Raw genomic sequence first — 18,622 nt, 5'->3', positions numbered from 1 at the left:
GGGGGGGGGAAATCATATCGGCAATGTTGAGGCGATGGTCTGGTATTTGGTTAAACACTATGGTAGAATCCATTTTTAACATAGAGTTTTTGCCCAAATACCAGAGAGACCCTGTGATGTTGCTGATGTGATGACATCACGTCCAGTACACACCGGAAGTGACATAACCATGTCACTGGCAAGGTAGCCTGGGCTTCCCTCCTATTCCTGGTATGTTCCCCTGACCCTCTGCCAGTTGCCAGGAGGGACCTGGCAAACCTATTTCAACACTGGTTAAAACTTCTTTATAAGTTTGTAATGGAATATATAGACATATTCTATGTTTGCATACTCAGAAGAGACATAGGGAGCTTTTGAATAAGACAGTAAGCAAGAAAAAGACCTATACAAATTTTGTAAATCTACCTTTGCTGAGTCAGAAACATTATCCCAGTATGGAGATGGGAAGTCTAGTTGTCCCATCAATATCTGATCAAAAAGAACCTCCTGGTCTTCTCCACTCCTGCAGAACAGAGAAAGAAAACTATCATCTGCTATCACTGATTGCAATAAGTTAACACAAAAACAAAAAAGTGAAATAGTAAGCTTCTGCTGTTAAACCTAGCCATCTCTGAAACTGTATTTGATTTGTATGGCTTTCTCATTTCACACTGTGAGTCTGCTTAAGGGAGTTGGATTGTAGAGACAGTTGGCATTTATTAAAGTAAAAAAGAGGGCTTCATCAAACAGCCTTCTTCATTCACCAGCCTTGCTCTGAATTTGCAAGTCTTTATCCTACTTTTTTAAAAAAATGTTTGTTTTACATTTTACATAATTATGAAATGATTTAACACAACATTTAAGTCCTGAGTAGGTGATCTTTTTGAGAACAAAGAATTATTATCTATAAAAATAAGCCTGCGGTATACCCATCTTCTGAAATGAAGTCTAGGTGGATTAAATTGCATCACATAGTAGGAGGAGAAGAGCCAGCATTGTACACTACAAGACATGCGCCCCTGACAAAGCCAAGAAGCCATCTTAAGAGATGAATAGAGGAGCAAATCCCATACCCACGGAATGGAGGAAACCCACACAGCAGGATATAAGTGATCACTCCAGCTGCCCAGATGTCCACCTTCAGGCCATATCTAAAAGCAACAAGAGAATATGCATTGGCTATGCAGAAAGTATAATTTCTGTTTCAGAGAACAACAGCATAAGTAAATACACTTCAAATTCTTAAGATAAACAGTTGATCTTTTTTGTGGCATTAGGGAACACTTGAAGAAATGAGACATGCAGAAGCTAAATTTAAGGTAGAGAAATCCAAGTGCAACATGATTAACTTCTGAACAGGAATCAAAGAATCATAGAGTTGGAAGGGACCTCTAGGGTCATCTAGTCCAACCCCCTGCACAATGCAGGAAATTCACAAATACCTCCCCCTCCATGCCTGCAGTGACTGCTGTTCCATGCCCAGATGATGACCAAAAACAAAACAAAACACCTCCAGGATCCCTGGCCAAACTGGCCTGGAGAAAAATTGCTTCCTGACCCCAAAGTGGCAATCAGCATTTCCTTCGGCATGTAGGATGTAGGAGGCTACATAACAGACTTGGGAAGATTTCAGATATAATGCAGTTAGTAAAGTCAAGATTTCTTAACTGTCATGTAGTTAAATTTAGTTAACTTTCAAAACTGTTCACTAAGCTTTTAAGAAGCAAATTAAAATGTATACGTATGCATGATAATATTCTAGATAGTTTTTTGTTGTTCAGTCGCACAGTCGAGTCCGACTCTTTGTGACCCCATGGACCATCTCCCGCCAGGCCTCCTGTCTTCCGCCGTCCTCTGAAGTTGGCTCAATTTCATGTTCGTTGCATCTATGACACTGTCTAACCATCTCATCCTTTGCCGTCCCCGTCTTCTTTGACCTTCAATCTTTCCCAGCATCAGGGTCTTCTCCAGTGAGTGCTCCCTTCTCATTTGGTGGCCAAAGTATTTGAGCTTCAGTTTTATTATCTGGCCTTCCAGGGAACAGTCAGGGTTGATTTCTTTTAGGATTGACTGATTTGTTCTTCTTGCAGTCCAAGGGACTCTCAAGAGTCTTCTCCAGCACCATAGTTCAAAAGAATCTATTCTTCTGCGCTCAGCCTTCCTTATAGTCCTTATAGTCAAGAGTCTTCTCCAGCACCATAGTTCAAAAGAATCTATTCTTTGGCGCTCAGCCTTCCTTATAGTCCAACTCTCGCAGCCATACATGACTACTGGGAATACCATTGCTTTGACCATGCAGACTTTTGTTGGCAGGGTAATGTCTCTACTTTTTATCATGCTGTTGAGGTTCGCCATCGCTTTCCTCCCAAGGAGCAGGCGTCTTTTAATTTCATGGCTGCAGTCACAGTCTGCGGTGATCTGGGATCCCAGGAACGTGAAGTCTGTCACTACTTCCACAGCTTCCCCTTCTATTTGCCAAGGAGTGATGGGGCCGGATGCCATGATCTTAGTTTTTTTGATGTTGAGCTTCAAGCCCACTTTTGCGCTCTCCTCTTTTACTCTGAGCAAGAGGCTCTTTAGATCCTTTTCACTTTCAGCCATTAGAGTGGTATCATCTGCATATCTGAGGTTGTTGATCTTTTCCCCAGCAATCTTAATTCCCGCTTGTGATTCATCCAGGCCAGCATTTCGCATGATGTACTCTGCATATATATTAAATAAGCAAGGTGACAGTATACATCCTTGTCGTACTCCTTTTCCTATGCTGAACCAATCAGTTGTTCCGTATCCGGTTCTAACTGTCGCTTCTTGGCCCTTATACAGGTTTCTCAAGAGACATGTGAGGTGGTCTGGTACTCCCATCTCTTTAAGGACCTGCCATAGTTTGTTGTGATCCACACAGTCAAAGGCTTTAGCATAGTCAATGAAGCAGAAGTAGATATTTTTCTGGTACTCTCTTGCTTTCTCCATAATCCAGCGAATGTTGGCAATATGATCTCTCGTTCCTCTACCTCTTCGAAACCCAGCTTGTACTTCTGGTAGTTCTCTATCCACGTACTGTTGAAGCCTAGCTTGTAGGATCTTGAGCATGACCTTGCTAGCGTGTGATATGAGTGCAATTGTGCGATAGTTTGAACATTCCTTGGCATTGCCCTTCTTTGGGATTGGAATGTATACTGATCTTTTCCAATCCTGTGGCCACTGTTGCGTTTTCCAAATTTGCTGGCAAATGGAGTGCAGAACTTTAACAGCATCATCTTCTAAGACTTTGAATAGCTCAGCTGGAATACCATCACCTCCACTAGCTTTGTTGTTAGTAATGCTTTCTAAGGCCCATTTAACTTCACATTCCAGGATGTCTGGCTCAAGGTCAGTGATTATACCGTCGTGTTTGTCAAGGACATTGAGGTCTTTCTTGTATAGTTCTTCTGTGTATTCTTGCCATCTTTTCCTAATCTCTTCTGCTTCTGTTAGGTCCCTACCGTTTTTGTCCTTTATCATGGCCAGCTTTGCATGGAACGCTCCCTTGATTTCTCCAATTTTCTTGAAGAGATCTCTAGTCCTTCCCATTCTATTGTTTTCTTCTATTACTTTGCACTGTTCATTCAGGAAGGCCTCCTTATCTCTCCTTGCTGTTCTCTGGAAATCTGCGTTCAGTTGGGTAAATCTTTCCTTTTCGCCTTTGCCTTTCGCTTTCCTTCTTTCCTCTGCTATTTGTAAAGCCTCATCAGAAAGCCATTTTGCTTTCTTGCATTTCTTTTTCTTTGGTATGGTGGTGATTGCTGCCTCCTGTACGATGTCACGAACCTCTGTCCATAGTTCTTCAGGCACTCTATCTATCAAATCCAGACCCTTGAATCTATTCTTCACCTCTACTGTATATTCATCAGGGATGCGATCTAGGTCAAACCTGAATGGCCTCGTGGTTTTCCCGATTTTCTTCAGTTTAAGTCTGAATTTTGCAATGAGTAGCTCATGATCTGAACCACAGTCAGCTCCAGGTCTTGTTTTTACTGACTGGATAGAGCTTCTCCATCTTTGACTGCAAATTATATAGTCAATCTGATTTCGGTGTTGCCCATCTGGTGATGTCCATGTGTAGAGTCGCCTCTTAGGTTGTTGGAAAAGGGTGTTCGCTATGACCAGTGTGTTCTCTTGACAAAACTCTGTTAACCTTTGCCCTGCTTCATTTTGCTTTCCAAGGCCAAACTTGTCTGTTATTCCGGTTACCTTTTGACTTCCTACTTTAGCATTCCAGTCCCCTATGATGATGAGGACATCATTTTTTGGTGTTAGTTCTATGAGGTGTTGTAGGTCTTCATAGAACCGGTCCACTTCAGCCTCTTCTGCATCAGTGGTTGGGGCATAGACTTGGATTACTGTGATGTTGAATGGTTTGCCTTGGAATCGGACAGAAATCATTCTGTCATTTTTGAGATTGTATCCCAGTACTGCCTTTTGCACTCTCTTGTTGACTATAAAGGCCACACCATTTTTTCTACGAGATTCCTGGCCACAGTAGTAGATATAACGGTCTTTTGAGTTAAATTTGCCCATTCCTGTCCACTTTAGTTCACTGATTCCTAAGATATCGATGTTCAGTCTTGCCATCTCATTTTTGACCACGTCAAGCTTACCTTGATTCATAGACCTTACATTCCAGGTTCCTATGCAGTATTGTTCTTCGCAGCATCGGACTTTCCTTTCACCATCAAGCACATCGACAACTGAGCGTCCTTTCGGCTTTGGCCCAGCCACTTCACTCTTTCTGGGGTTACTTGTACTTGCCCTCTGCTCTTCCCCAGTAGCATATTGGACACCTTCCGGCCTGAGGGGCTCATCTTCCGGCGTCATATCTTTTAGCCTTTTGATACTGTCCATGGGGTTTTCTTAGCAAAAATACTGGAGTGGGTTGCCATTTCCTTCTCCAGGGGATCACGCTTGGTCTGAGCTCTCTGCTGTGGCCTGTCCGTCTTCGGTGGCCCTCCACGGCATAGCCCACAGCCTCATCGAACCACGCAAGCCCCCTCGCCACGACAAGGCAGTGATCCATAAGGGGGTCTCTTAAATCTTAACCTATTTTATTTTAGTTCTACAAAACTTCATCATGCCAGAACACAAATAAGTAAAATTCTTGAGCCTTCCAATCTCCTATACAACACACAACTTTTGACTGCCCTCAAGAAGACCTATGCTTCTATGCTTCTCTTTTATACATGCACTCAGCACAACAGGCACAAATGAAGAAAGAAAGAAAATATTCAATAGAGAACGGGCAGTTTTAATTAATGCAACCTTAGAGACATTATACATATTTAATTGTTGCACTGGTCCTATTTTCTAAGTGACCTACTGAGATTTAATTAGCTAAGTGCTAATGTGATAATCCATTTCATCTTTCACACTGAAATGGCTGCATGTTAAAATTGTCTTACCCAGTCTCTGCAATGATTTCTGGAGCTACGTAGGTAGGTGTCCCACAGACAGTGTAAAGAGGTCCATCGACAATAGTAGCCAGTCCAAAATCTCCCAGTTTGAGGGACTTGCTCCCATCTTGGTGTTCATAAACCTAAAAAAAGGATTAACCTTCCAATTTAATTTCTTGCGTATTCCAGAAACCTCCTTTCCCCAATTGATAATACTGTACTGATTGTGAGCATGGGATGGAAACTCCCCTATAAGACCCAGTATGGTATACTGGTTAGTGTTGGACTAGGAACTGGGAGGCCCAGGTTCAAATCCCCACTCTGCTTGCTGGGTGACCTTTGGCCAGTCACATAGTGTCAGCCTAACCTACTTGTGGTGGTAAAATGGAGGAGATGAGAACAATGCAATGAGTCCCCATTAGGGAGAAAGACGGGTTATAAGTAAAGCAAATAAACAATGAACTGTATCATAAATCACACTAAGAGGAGGAAATGAGAGATCAAGGAATGGACAAGGGAGGGAAGTGAAGAAATGAGAGGAAGGCTGCAGCATGGCTGGAAAGAGAAAGAGAGCCAGAAAGAGATGGATGGCACATACATGCAAGAGATAAAAAGCTCATGAGCATGCATAATTCAAATGCACAGAACACTTTCAAAACAGAGACCAAAATACAGAAGAAAGTACCCTCATTAGGTACTCTGTTCATTTTATATTTATTCATTAATTTAATTTATTAATGTGCTAGCTTTCCAGATTCCTGCTCCTAGTTGAGAGATTAGGGTACTGTGCCGTAAGAAGAGAAGAGATTGGATTTATACCCCGCCCTTCACTTGGAGTCTCAGAGCAGCTTACAAACTCCTTTCCCTTCCCCTCCCCACAACAGACACCCTGTGAGGTGGGTGGGGCTGAGAAAACTCTTGACAGAAACTGCTCTTTTTCAAGGACAGTTGTGCCAGAGCTTGTGACTGACCCAAGGTCACATCAGCAGGTGCAAGAGGAGGAGTGGGGAATCAAACCCGGTTCTCCCAGATTAGAGTCTGCACACTTAACCACTACACGAAACTGGCTCTCCAGTTTACCAGCCAAAACATTGGACAATACGATGCTGCCTTTAATACAGGTAAAGGCATCAGCTGTGAACAGGGCCCCACAGTGCAAGCCGTATTTTTCAGGAAACAGTCCTAGAGATCCAGGAGACAAAACATATTTAGCCATCTTTAAATGGGAAAAGATGGTAGGAGTTGGCTATGTCTCATGAGACGTTGTCTTCGAAAAGATGGGTGGGGGAGTTGCTTCTGTTGACAGGACAATTAACTATCAACTAAACAGTAGCTAAAATATTTAGTGTGAACATGAGACACACTATTTTAAGGGCAGTAGAACCTTGCAAGAGTTGCATAGAGCTGTTTTAGGGCCAAAAATATGATCACAAAACACGGAGATGCCATTTCAGGCTGATGCGGAAGAGCAGCTAAACAGGTGTGGGAAACTATGTTAGAACACTGCTTCTTATGGACAGGGATATTCTGATAGGAGGGAGAGGGGGTAATTCAAGCCAGTTGATGTTCTGTATTCTGAAACAGTACAGTGCAAGGATAGATACCATTTCTACCACCACCACCCCAAAAAAATGCAGTTTGGTTCCTAGAATGTTCATAAGTGGAATTCTTTTAAGAACAGTTTGGGCAACCATACTGTTGAGATGAATTTAGACAGACTTTATCATGAAGCAGAAGTATCTCTTAAGGACAGTTTTAGCTTAACCATCTATCCAAGACTGCCCATCAAAGAGAATGAGGAAAGACAGTTCCTTATTTTCTCCAACGAAAGATGCCTGGGGTAAGGAATCCTGCTCCTGCCAGGGTGTTGCATGATTCCATAATGCATTTTCCAAATCAATTATTCTTCATTTCTATGACTCCTGACAGCACAGGAAATAATGTATGGGGATTTTCTTTATAAACAAGTAATACGTTTCTCCCAGATCTCTAGAATACTGCTTCACTCATTAAATTGTGACCTAAGCAGCCACCAAAGCAAGTAGCAAGGAAAAAGAGAGAACGTTTTCCACTTTGTGCAGTGCAGCCACTGAAAATAAAACAAAAAAGATCCTTTCTTCTGAACCACTACACTTTAATTGTATGGAAACAGAAACATATTGTACCATCACTTATGTATTCAGAGAAGACATTTTGTATTCAGGGACCTCTTTTTCCCTTGAGCTAGTTTTCAATGAGCTCATGCAACTGGAACTTGTCTTCAGAAACAACTAGCATTCCTAGATTCGACACATTGGCTTTGACAGAGCCAAAAAGTAGATGGGCAGGGAGGAGAATATTTAAAAGTATAATTGCAGCATTATTAAAAACATAGGTTTGTTAAGTACATCTGGTTTATGGAACTTTTAAAAAGTGTTTGCTGAAGTGGCAGCAGTAAATTACATTTCAACATTTGCCATTGGGGGTTTCACATTAGACATTGTAAATATGTTCCGACTGGGTCATATAAAAGAAAAACTTGGACCTCAGTGGCTGAAACTGCTTTACACCACAATAATACTTTTTAATAAATGATCCAAAGTATATGAAAATATGCTTCCATTACATTACAGAGAATGGAATTACACTGAGAGTTTGCAAACTGGAATAAGACTATGGAATACCCATTAAAACAACCAATCCAGGCTTTTAGCCATAGAAAATATATCACTGGTAAATCCTTTAAAAAGCCATCTTTGAAAGAGCTGGAATACATACACACACACACACACACACACACACATATATACACACACTTATCTCCTTTCTTTTTTAAAAAGTCTGGGGGACAGTATCTCATGTGTCTTCCTTTATCAAGGAGCTTAAAGACATAAATAAGTCTTCACTGTGAAGCAGTAATATTTTAATTGTCTGTCCTGCCAAAGAGCAAACAATATGGATGATCATTTAAAGCTCATCTTACTCAGAAAGTAAGCTCTTACAAGTTCTATTTGCCTTTAAGCCCTGAAGGGCAATTAAAGAGATGTGGATTAGTGCAAATTACCCACTATGTAGTGCTTTCACTGTTTTAACTAAGCAATAAAACTGTGTAATTGTACAACACTAATTGAATCCAGCTACACATAATTGTGTGCTACCATATGTATCCTATTACTCTAAAGACTGTCCATATTTTCTGAGCTGCTCTTGTGATCGCTGCAGATGGCAACAGTCAGAGAAGTTGTTCTCCTGGGCTTATTATATGGCTATAAAGCTATCCCATGATTTGACAAAATAATCATGTTAAATAGCGGCAATTATGAAAAATGCTCCAATTAAAATTGGGGAAAGGCATGCCTCTTGGAGACCAGACAAACTGAATGTGGAGGTGAAGGGTCTCAAATGCAAGCAATTCCTCGTAGCCTTCTTTTTCCTGGAGTGCTAAAACTGTGCAAAACATCCAGGTGATTAACAACACATGCAGCAAAAATAACAAGAGTCTTACGGCACCTTAGAAGCTAAACATTTTTTGTTAGCCTTCACAGTGTCACAAGGCTCCTGTTTATTTTTGTTGCAACGGACTAAAACAGCTGCCCCTCAGGAATTATCACAATTATTTGAATGTGATATTAATACAGTAAACAATAAATCAGTCATAGACTAAGGAGGCCTGGCTAAGATCATTTAATACAGTTTCATTATCCCTTAAAGTAAAGTAACGGTAAAGGTTCCCTTGCTCGAAAGCCAGTCGAATCCGACTCTAGGGTTGCGGTGCTCATCTCCGTTTCAAAGCCGAAGAGCCAGCGCTGTCCGAAGACGTTTCCGTGGTCATGTGGCCAGCATGACTAAACACCAAGGCACATGGAATGCTGTTACCTTCCCACCGAAGGGGTACCTATTTATCTACTTGCAATTTCTTGCTTTCGAACTGCTAGGTTGGCAGGAGCTGGAACTAGAGATGGGAGCTCACTCCGTCATGTGGCACCCGGGTCTCGAACTGCTGAACTACTGACCTTCCACAGCCTGCAGTTCAGCGTCTTAACCACTTGAGCCACCGCAGCTCCTGTCATTATCCCTTAATGCCCCCTAAAAATACTGGCTGGGATTGCCAACTCCAGATTGGGAAACTCCTGGAGATTTAGGTGTGGAGCCTGGGGACAGTTGCGTTTAGAGAAAGGCAGTAGCTCAGCAGGGATTTGATACCACAGAGTCCTCCTTCTGAAGCTGCCATTTACTCCAGGGGAAGTGATCTCTGTAGTCTGTAAATCAGAGAACTCCAGCCTCCCCTCCCCCCCCGAGGATGGCAACCCTACGCTACACTCAAAAAGTCTGAAAAGATGGTATAAACCCCCTTGCTTTAAAAAAGCCTTTCAATTCATACATTGCAGAGATGTAAGGATTCTAATCTGCAGAAGTAATTGAACGCAGGGATGATAGTTACTTGCTAGTAAAACACAATGGTATGAAATACAGTGTACAGGGAAAGCTGAAGAAAGCCAGTACTTTTTGTACCAAACAAAAACAGAGTACAAAAGTGATCCTTGCTTTCATTAAAATGTGCCTCGATCACAGTTTTAATCACTGCTGAAGTCCTGCATGAACCTTATGTCAATAATTGTGCCAGAGAAGAGACAGTGAAAGGTAGCACAGTTAGGACAAAAAGCAGACTTTTTCCACATTTCAGCAAAAATACTTTTGAGTAAATGACTGGAACTCAAAATGGCTATTGGATGTGATCCAAGGTATGATGGCGGAAGGTAGGGGTGATGCCCGTTGTTGACTGCTGCCCCGCCATCATGGCTGTTTGCCAATTCCAGTATTGCCACTCCCAGGCCTCTTAAAAAGGCTTCCACTTTTCTTTATCTTGAACAAAGTTTGAGTCCAGTGGCACCTTTAAGACCAACAAAGTTTAATTCAGGCATATGCTTTTGTGTGCACGCAGGCTTCCTTAGATACATTGAAACAGACTTCCTCAAGCTTTACAGATAGTTAGAGAGAGGGTAAGACCTGAGGAAGTCTGTTTCAATGTATCTGAAATGCACACAAAAGCTTATACCCAGAATTAAACTTTGTTGGTCGTAAAGGTGCCCCTGGACTAAAACGTTGTTCTATTGTTTCAGACCAACATGGCTACCTACCTGAATCTATTTTATTTATCTAGTAATTTTGTCACCCTTCCTTTAAAGAGGTCAGGGAAGTATACATGGCTCTCTTGCACATTTTATCCTGTGTTATCTATTATGTATTTTAAAAAGTTATACACACAGCACACATGCATGACTTTAAACATGCATCAGAACAAGGTTTGAGTCCAGTTGCACCTTTAAGACCAACCCACCTGACTACCCACATGAATCTTTATACATGCATGACTTTATACACACCTGGCCAGGAATGTGACAATGCTGTCCCTCCCCTTTTTCACAGACAGGAATTTGTAATAGGCATTTACTTGGACGTAAGTCCATTTTAAATCAATTGGCCATGTTGTATGCTCTGGACTAGAGTATAGGGTGGGCATATTATTTTAGCAAGTATCCATTTTGTTGCTTAAAAAAAATGACTTTATGTGGGCAGCCCGATCCAGCGAACTCAAAACAAACAGGTCAACCTTTGAAATGAAATGAAATGTTGTAAATCACTATATGCTCTATATGCTTCTCACTGGAGAAGACCCTGATGCTGAGAAAGATTGAAGGTAACAGAAGAAGGGGATAGCAAAGGATGAGATGGTTAGACAGTGTTACTGATGCAACAAACATGAAATTGAGCAAACTCCAGAGGATGGTGGAAGACAGGAGGGCCTGGTATGGTGTGGTCTATGGGGTTGTGAACAGTCAGACTTGACTGTGCGACTGAACAACAGTAACAACTATATGCTCTGGGCCTCTTGAAGCTTTAAGATAACATTATTGTTTTGAAAAACTCACTGCTCTGATATATTTTTGGATTTATTAAAAAAGCAAGAGAAATAGCATACCCACAAACTTCTTTTGAGAACAATTGTCTTGATGGAAAAGTTTATTAGCTAGGAGTCATAGTATAACATACTGCAACAGCATAGGGATATTATGTGTTCTGGACTGCAAAATACACTGTCTAACAAAATAAGGGGGAAACAACCAACCACCAACTCTGCAATTGCAAGATAGGTCAGCGAGTACTATTTTAAGAGGAAAACAATCTAAGGGGTGAAAAGCTCCAGGCTACTGCTGTTAAACTCTAGGAAAGTTTGAATACAAAAGCATTGTAAGCGTTCCCTCATGAGACAGTCTCTGGCATTAAAAGAAGCAAGATTCTAATGAACCTTGACATGTGACTGCCATAACTTATGCATGGAGCAGAGCACCGGACCTAACTATGTGGCAAAGAGACTGCTATATGTCAAACTATGCATCACACACACACAACTCAGATGGCCAACGGGAAAGTTGACACAATTGATATCTGTGAATAGGTCAAGGTACAGATTTTAACCACTGAAACAAGCTGCAATGAACTAGTTATGGTGGGATGGGAAACAAAGTTTTCCCATGGGAGAGATCAAGAAATGATGCCATATTAACTTCATAAGGGAATTTTCCAGGTACTACCAGATATATAGGTAAATTTATGGTTATTTGTGTAGGACAGAAATGATTTTGCAAACAATTTAATATGAAACAGAGAACCCTGTGCCCACAGCTCAGTGGCATTGGACAGTGAAAAATATACTGTTATTCTAAAAGCACAAATGTGGCAGAAATTGTAGTTAGATCCCCTCCCCGTATAGCTGTGCTTCATATTTTCATTAGCCTAGGTTACATTCTATCTGTATCCTTGATAACTTCCTTCTATGATTTAATGTATGGTTGTTGGGTATAGCAATGAATTAAGCTGACTGATCCTCTACTACTGGCTTCACAAAGGTAGCAGTCCTTTCCCGGATTTTTAAGAACACACTCCTACAGTGGTTCTGGTTTTACGGCAAGTACGGCAGATTCCTGGGAAATGGAGACACGGCTGATTAAAAAAAATGAAAAGAGAGGGCTCAAAACTGAAATACTTGGGATTAGAGCCCTGATCCTTAGCTGAACTGGGTTATATGGCCTTTGGATCAACAAAGTGGGTCAAACCAAAGGCAGTGATAATAAACAGTTCCATATTTGTTTCATAACTGACGTATACAGCACCCATCAAGACAAAGGCATAAGGAGCACAGTGACGTAAATAGTAATTAATGAAAAACACTTCTGGAATTATAAAGGGACAAGAAGGGGGGACATGTGATACTTGCAGGGGGGAGGAGCTCCACGTGGAGGAGGAGGAAGCAGCCACAGGTGAGCCTTCTCCCTCACTCCCCCCCACACCAATGGCAAGGCCCAGCCCCACCAATCCTTCTCCCCCCAACCCCCTGCACCAACGGCGAGGCCCACGCAGCTCTCAGCCACCAGGCCCACCAATCCTTCTCCTCCGCCTTCCCTGCCCCGGCGGCAAGCCGCGCAGGCCCGCCGAGCCTTCCCCCAGCTCTGGCAGCACGGCCTGAGTGGCTTCCAGCTACCGGGCTCGCCTAGTCTCCCCCCAACAGCCAGAGCATTCTCTGCGCATGCGCAGGGAACGCTCTTTTACTTTATGGGGGATTTAAGTGTCCCCCATATATTTTTTCAAGTTTTTAGATTTTTCTGCACACCTGGAGACTGCTCCAAGTGTGCAGGAAAATCTCCCTGCTCCCCAAGTGCCCCCGATGTGTGGATTTAGATATCCGCACGGAGGGGGCAACTTGGCTATTAGATATATAGATGAACAGTGGAATATTATGACTGTAATGGACAGTTAATGGTTAATATGTTAGCCTGGTCTGAGAACCTTGATTGACAGGAGGTTCAAATGGAATTCTACAGTTGAGAGTGGCAGTTAAGAGTGGAAGTGAGTTCAGTTGGAGTTAAGTTAAGCAGAGTCAAGGATCAAGAGAGGATTATGAAATAGGGAAATGGGACCAGTAGTCCTTCCCTGAGGGAAATAACTCCCAGAAAAAAGGGCTGATCCCAATCACGTTTTTAAGAATGAAAATTGGAACTTGTATGCAGAAGGTCCCAGGTTCAATCCCTGGCATCTCCAGTTAAAGGATCTGGCAGGAGGTGATGTGAAAGACCTATGTCTGAGACCCTGGAGAATCACTGCCAGTCTGAGTAATGATACTGACCTTGATGGACCAAAAGTCTGATTTAGTATAAGGCAGATTCATGTGTTCATTTAAAAAGATTGGATGGGACATACAGAACAATGAAGAAAAAGGAAAGGAGCTGCTCAGCCAATAGAAAGAAAAAGGGAAGTGGGAGAATGTTATAATGACATTTAAACAAATTAATTAAGGTGGATTGTACTGCGTGGTACGTTCAACAGCACACCTCTCCAATGGCCACACTACACATAGTCAATCCATATATTTATATGGAATAAATATTTTTTAATGTATAAAACATGAATCTGGTGTAACCATATATTATAGGGGGGAAATTGTTGTTTAGAAAAAAATATCCAATGCACGTATTTTGATGAAGTTCTGAGGCAGAAGAATGAGAACAATTACATTAACAGAAATCTCTATCACACGCTGGAAGTTCTACTTACCAGGAGATTCTCAGGTTTGATATCCCTATGAACAATGTTCAAGCTATGAAGATACTTGATGGCACTGGCCAGGTTATACAGCATTCCACTGGCATCGCGCTCTGTATATTTGTTTGTAGAAGTAATGGCATCAAAAAGATCTCCTCCCTGAAATATATTAATAGGAACAGAAAATATATAATCATCCTATTCAGTATGGGCAGGATTATTAATGGGATCTTAGAGCAAATTAGTAATGATACAGTGTCATTCTGCTTGAGAATATCAGATAGTTCGATCCATACCAAAATAAAGGTCTAAAACTTTGGTGGGATTCCATCAAACTATACATGCTTTGCAGAGAACTCCGGAGTAAAGCAGAGTTTGTTTCCTTCCCATACACTGAGATTATAAATAAGGAAGCTTTCAATCATGTTCTGTATGCATGGGAAAGAGGAAGGGTCCATGTTGCTACCTCAAACAACATAGAGTTGCTGTCATCTCTGAGTGCACCCTATATGTTATATTCAGTTGGCTGCAGAGATACTGATATGCTTAGATTTCTTCTAACAGTCCTGAATTCATATTAAACCAGGGCTCAACAAATCCCAGGTGGCAGGTGCCCTAAAAATTTCATTGTGGTGCCCACTATTTTCAGCAATGATTTTGTTGTAGAGAATCTTGGTGATCTTCAGAAGTTCATCCATCATTTCACGTAAGAATTTTTTGTTGTATAACACAGAAATGCATACACACGAAGGCCTTGTCACTGTTGGTTTATATATTAACTTAGTACCATTCAGTAGTGGAAAATGAATTAATTTCTTACTGTTGCTTTCTCTGCTGCCTCCAATATTCAATCCAATTGAGCTTTTAAATAGCAATAGTGAAATTATGCGATATTGGAGAGAAGCTAGGTTACAGTTAGAGCAGGGGTCTCCAACAAGTATCTTAGGAGGTACTAACAGCTTGTGCATCCCCCTAAAAGACCTAGATAATAAGCAGACTCCTCCATTCCATCTTCCTAAGGATTGTTGTTGTTCAGTCGCACAGTCGAGTCCGACTCTTCGCGACCCCATGGACCAGGTCACGCCAGGTCCTCCTGTCTTCTGCTGTCCTCTGAAGTTCACTCAAGGTATTCACTCAACGTATTCCTAAGGATACGTTTTATCAAAAGAACATAACTCATTCATTTAACTTGCTCTACACCAATGTTCTAAGCAATATCTTATGACTCAATTGCATCTGTTCTGTTTCACACACAACACACCCCTATTTGTGTTTCACACACAACACACCATGGCTGGGGATGGGTCCTTTGACGTCACAATTACATGTTGTGATTCAGTGTCATCACATCATTTTTTTCTTTTTTATGAAAACTTTAAACAAAATTCCATTACTTCTTGCGGGCGTTAGGGGCCAGAGCTGAGACACGGAAAACCTTGCTATGCAGGGACTGGGACAAATTGCTCCATCAGCTATGCATGGTTTTCAACCCAGAGTTTCTTGAGAAGAGGGAATACTTTAAACCAGTTTATTCCTCTAACGCAGAAATGTGTTTGGAAATTACGTATTAGGTAAAATGTACTCTTGTTACTGTCAGGTATTCTGCCTTGATGATACTAGTTAGAATGCTTCTTATGTTTTTATACATATTTTAAATGCCTTAATTTATGTCCTGGTTTTCCTAAGTAAATTACATCACGGTTTAAGTATTTCCTTTCTTTTGCCTTTTAGGTTACTTCAGAGGTCCAATATCCCGCCTTTCTCGCCCTGTCTCCTGGAGAACACAGCAAAGTTTTGAATGAAGAAACTGGAGAGTAGCCTAGAGTTAACTAAGGAAGGTGTGTGTAGAACTCAGTCAGTTTTGCTCCTATCTGTGGAGAAATTATTCTCTAGTAGTCATAAATAAAGGGATTAAACTGTGGCAGTTTACACAGGGAAAATACATTTTTACTTATGCACTTGTGGTAAAGAGGCTTTCTTGGGGAGTGGGGGTGGACAAAACAAAAATAAGCTGTTCCGAACACCAGGCTTTGGAGGTTTGATTTTATAACATGTTAGTTGTAGTTAGAATGTTTTATAAAAAGTTGAAATTTACCCCAAAGCAAATTTTATTTAATCACTTTAATCTAAGTAATGTGTTCTATAACAGTTTAGCCCAATCTTATTGAGAAGACAAATAAATTCTTTAAAGTAAGCTACGCAGAAGGAGCAACATGAAGCAGGTCTACTGAGAAGTAAGTCTGGTTTCAGTCAATGGGACTTAACGGCAAGAAAAGTGGATTACAGCCTTAAATTTGGATTTAGACTAAAATTTCCACTAATGAAAGGGGTGGGATAATTTCCACCAATTCCGTGTCCCTGCTGTGGATCCCCAGCATGAGTGGCAACCCATACTGTTCCTGAAGGTTCCCCGTCCCACAGAAGCAACATCAGTGGGGGGGGGGGAGCTAGGAACATTCTGCTCCACTGACGGACGTGGCTTGCATGAGCAGAAAATGTAGTCTGGATCGAATCCATAGTAATCTTGGGATCAACTTCTGAGATGGTATCTTAGCAGAATAGCAGCCCCCAAATACAGCTAACCCTTCCTCCCTACAAGAAATTTTGTAAACACTTGGAAATAACCTATTTTTCATATAATATTTTCCTATATAGAGAGGGGAGAAATGATTTGATTAGCAATATGCTAAAGATTAATGCATTTAACATTTTTTGTCACTAGCTTCAATAACAAGTCAAGCTGATGTCTCTGGATAGCCAAGACATCTCACCAGTGGGACTTTGCATTTGCACAGTGACTTGTTAAAACTGGGGCACTACAATGCAAAGCAGCTATGTGGCACACAGCACCTATGTGTGCACAGATAGTAGCCCAGTTTAAACAAAACCTCACCCGGCCTAGCAACCAGTGGGAGATGGGGGAGAGGAGGGGCCATGGCGTAGCTATTGTACAACGGCATGATATCACTTCTGGGAAAACTCGAAAGTGACATCACACCTCTGTAGATATTAGGTGATTCCTAGAGATGACTGATGTCATTTGCAAGAATATTCCCTAAAAATGACTTATGTCACTTCCATGGTACCATAGAGTTTTGTCCAATTCCTACAGATGTGCGACATCATTTCCAGGTTTTCCTGGAAGTGACATCACATCCTTGTCTGATGGCCATTTATTCTATTTTTTCCTTGTTGCTGCTCAGAGCAGCAGTGGGAAACAGCTGGGCCCTGGCAACCCTATCAGTAACAGTTCTTCAATAAGAAACATTTGCACAAATGAAAAAATAAAGAAACAGAAAAAGGAATTCCTCTTATACAATTCAAGAGGGCAATCATCCTCACTGTGGGAGGCAAATTACAGATGTGACATTCACCACTTTCCACTCTGGCCTTAAATTATTTAAGCTTAATGGTAACTTAGTAGGAACACTGAGACTGCTGTGGTGACCTTACAGTCACAGTTCCTTCTTCATGCTCTTTCTTTCAGCACTGATAACAACATTCAGAACTATAAATTCAGAACCTTGGAAGATTGCCCTGTTCAAACTCATGAAAGTCAAATAGAGGGTCACTAAGAAAAATGTCAAAGAAAAGGAAATGCTGAAGGGTCAAACCCTTACCCTTAAATACAATTTAATCTAAATTTCCAGCCATAACTTTGAAGGTTTCCCATTATAAGAAATAAGAGTATTATGTAAAGCTTGGGGAGAAATAACTAATCCATAATAATGAAAATTCAGACAAATATGACAACTGAAACAAAGCCAGACAAAGAATAAAAGTAAAAAAGTAGTACCAGTCAGATGCTTGATACAGCAAACATAGTAGTAACATCATTGCATTGATGCTGAGGCTCCACCCTCCAGTGAGTCTCCTGCCATTTGCCAGCCTCGTGCTGGCAACCCAGTGGTGTCCCAGTGATTTTATTGTTCAGAATTTTGTGAAGGCCAGGTAAGAACCACTTCTGTATTTCACAGGACTTGCAAATATAAAACACTGTGACAGGTCACTTAACTTTTCTGTGCTAGCTTGGAGGACTGGACACATGAACTGCAATTTAATTAAATACAGGCCATATTCCTTTGTGTCTTTTGTGACACTGCTGGAAAACATGGCAAGGACCCATAGATTTTTCCTAAAGAGGAGTCTGGGGGACATCATGATTAGAGACTACAAGAGGGAGACCCGCGATACTCGCGGGGGGGGGAAGTAGCAGGAGTAGGTGAGTAAGTCGGCGGTGCTCTCTCTCCCTTCCCCCCGGGCCCTCGCTACTCTTCCCCCCCCATCCCGGCACACCTTCCAAAGCAGTCCGGCCAGTCAAGCTCTGGTGGGGCAGGCGGCGGCCTTCTCTTCCGGGGATGCGGCGGCTGAGGGGAGCTGGAGCATTGGCGTCGTCGGCCCGGGGATGAGCGACGTGGTGCTGCGGACGCTGAGCACCCTGCCCGGCCTGTTGCGGCAGGCCGAGCTGGGGGCTGGGCTCGGCGTGGGAGGCGGTGGCGGCGCAGCAGGAGGAGGAGAGCCCGGCAGGGGCTCGGCCACCTCGCGGCTCGGCGGGATTATCCGGAGCAAGCAGGTTCGTGGGGTGAGGGGCGAGCTGGGCTGGGGCTGCCCCTCGCTGCTCTCCCCACCCCCCCAGCTCC

The 18,622-nt window shown here is 42.1% G+C and overlaps 1 protein-coding gene across 3 annotated transcripts in view; it reads right to left on the bottom strand.

Moving 5' to 3' along the window:
- The window catches only part of DCLK1 (doublecortin like kinase 1), a 306,559-nt gene that overhangs the window by 24,891 nt on the left and 263,046 nt on the right, over positions 1 to 18,622 (bottom strand). For all 3 annotated transcript variants that reach the window (XM_015419594.1, XM_015419595.1, XM_015419596.1), the window contains 4 exons: positions 13,995 to 14,141; positions 5,415 to 5,548; positions 1,053 to 1,130; positions 406 to 502 (listed from right to left, as the gene is read on the bottom strand). In XM_015419594.1, the coding sequence (XP_015275080.1) occupies positions 406 to 502; positions 1,053 to 1,130; positions 5,415 to 5,548; positions 13,995 to 14,141 (456 nt within the window). The remainder of the gene's footprint in view (positions 1 to 405; positions 503 to 1,052; positions 1,131 to 5,414; positions 5,549 to 13,994; positions 14,142 to 18,622) is intronic.

The sequence above is a fragment of the Gekko japonicus genome, unplaced genomic scaffold (assembly GCF_001447785.1).
Source record: "Gekko japonicus isolate JY-2015 unplaced genomic scaffold, Gekko_japonicus_V1.1 scaffold999, whole genome shotgun sequence".
In the NCBI taxonomy this organism is placed as follows: Eukaryota; Metazoa; Chordata; class Lepidosauria; order Squamata; family Gekkonidae; genus Gekko; species Gekko japonicus.
The sequence above is the reverse complement of the archived record's forward strand: the minus strand, read 5'-3'. Positions and strand labels throughout refer to the sequence as shown.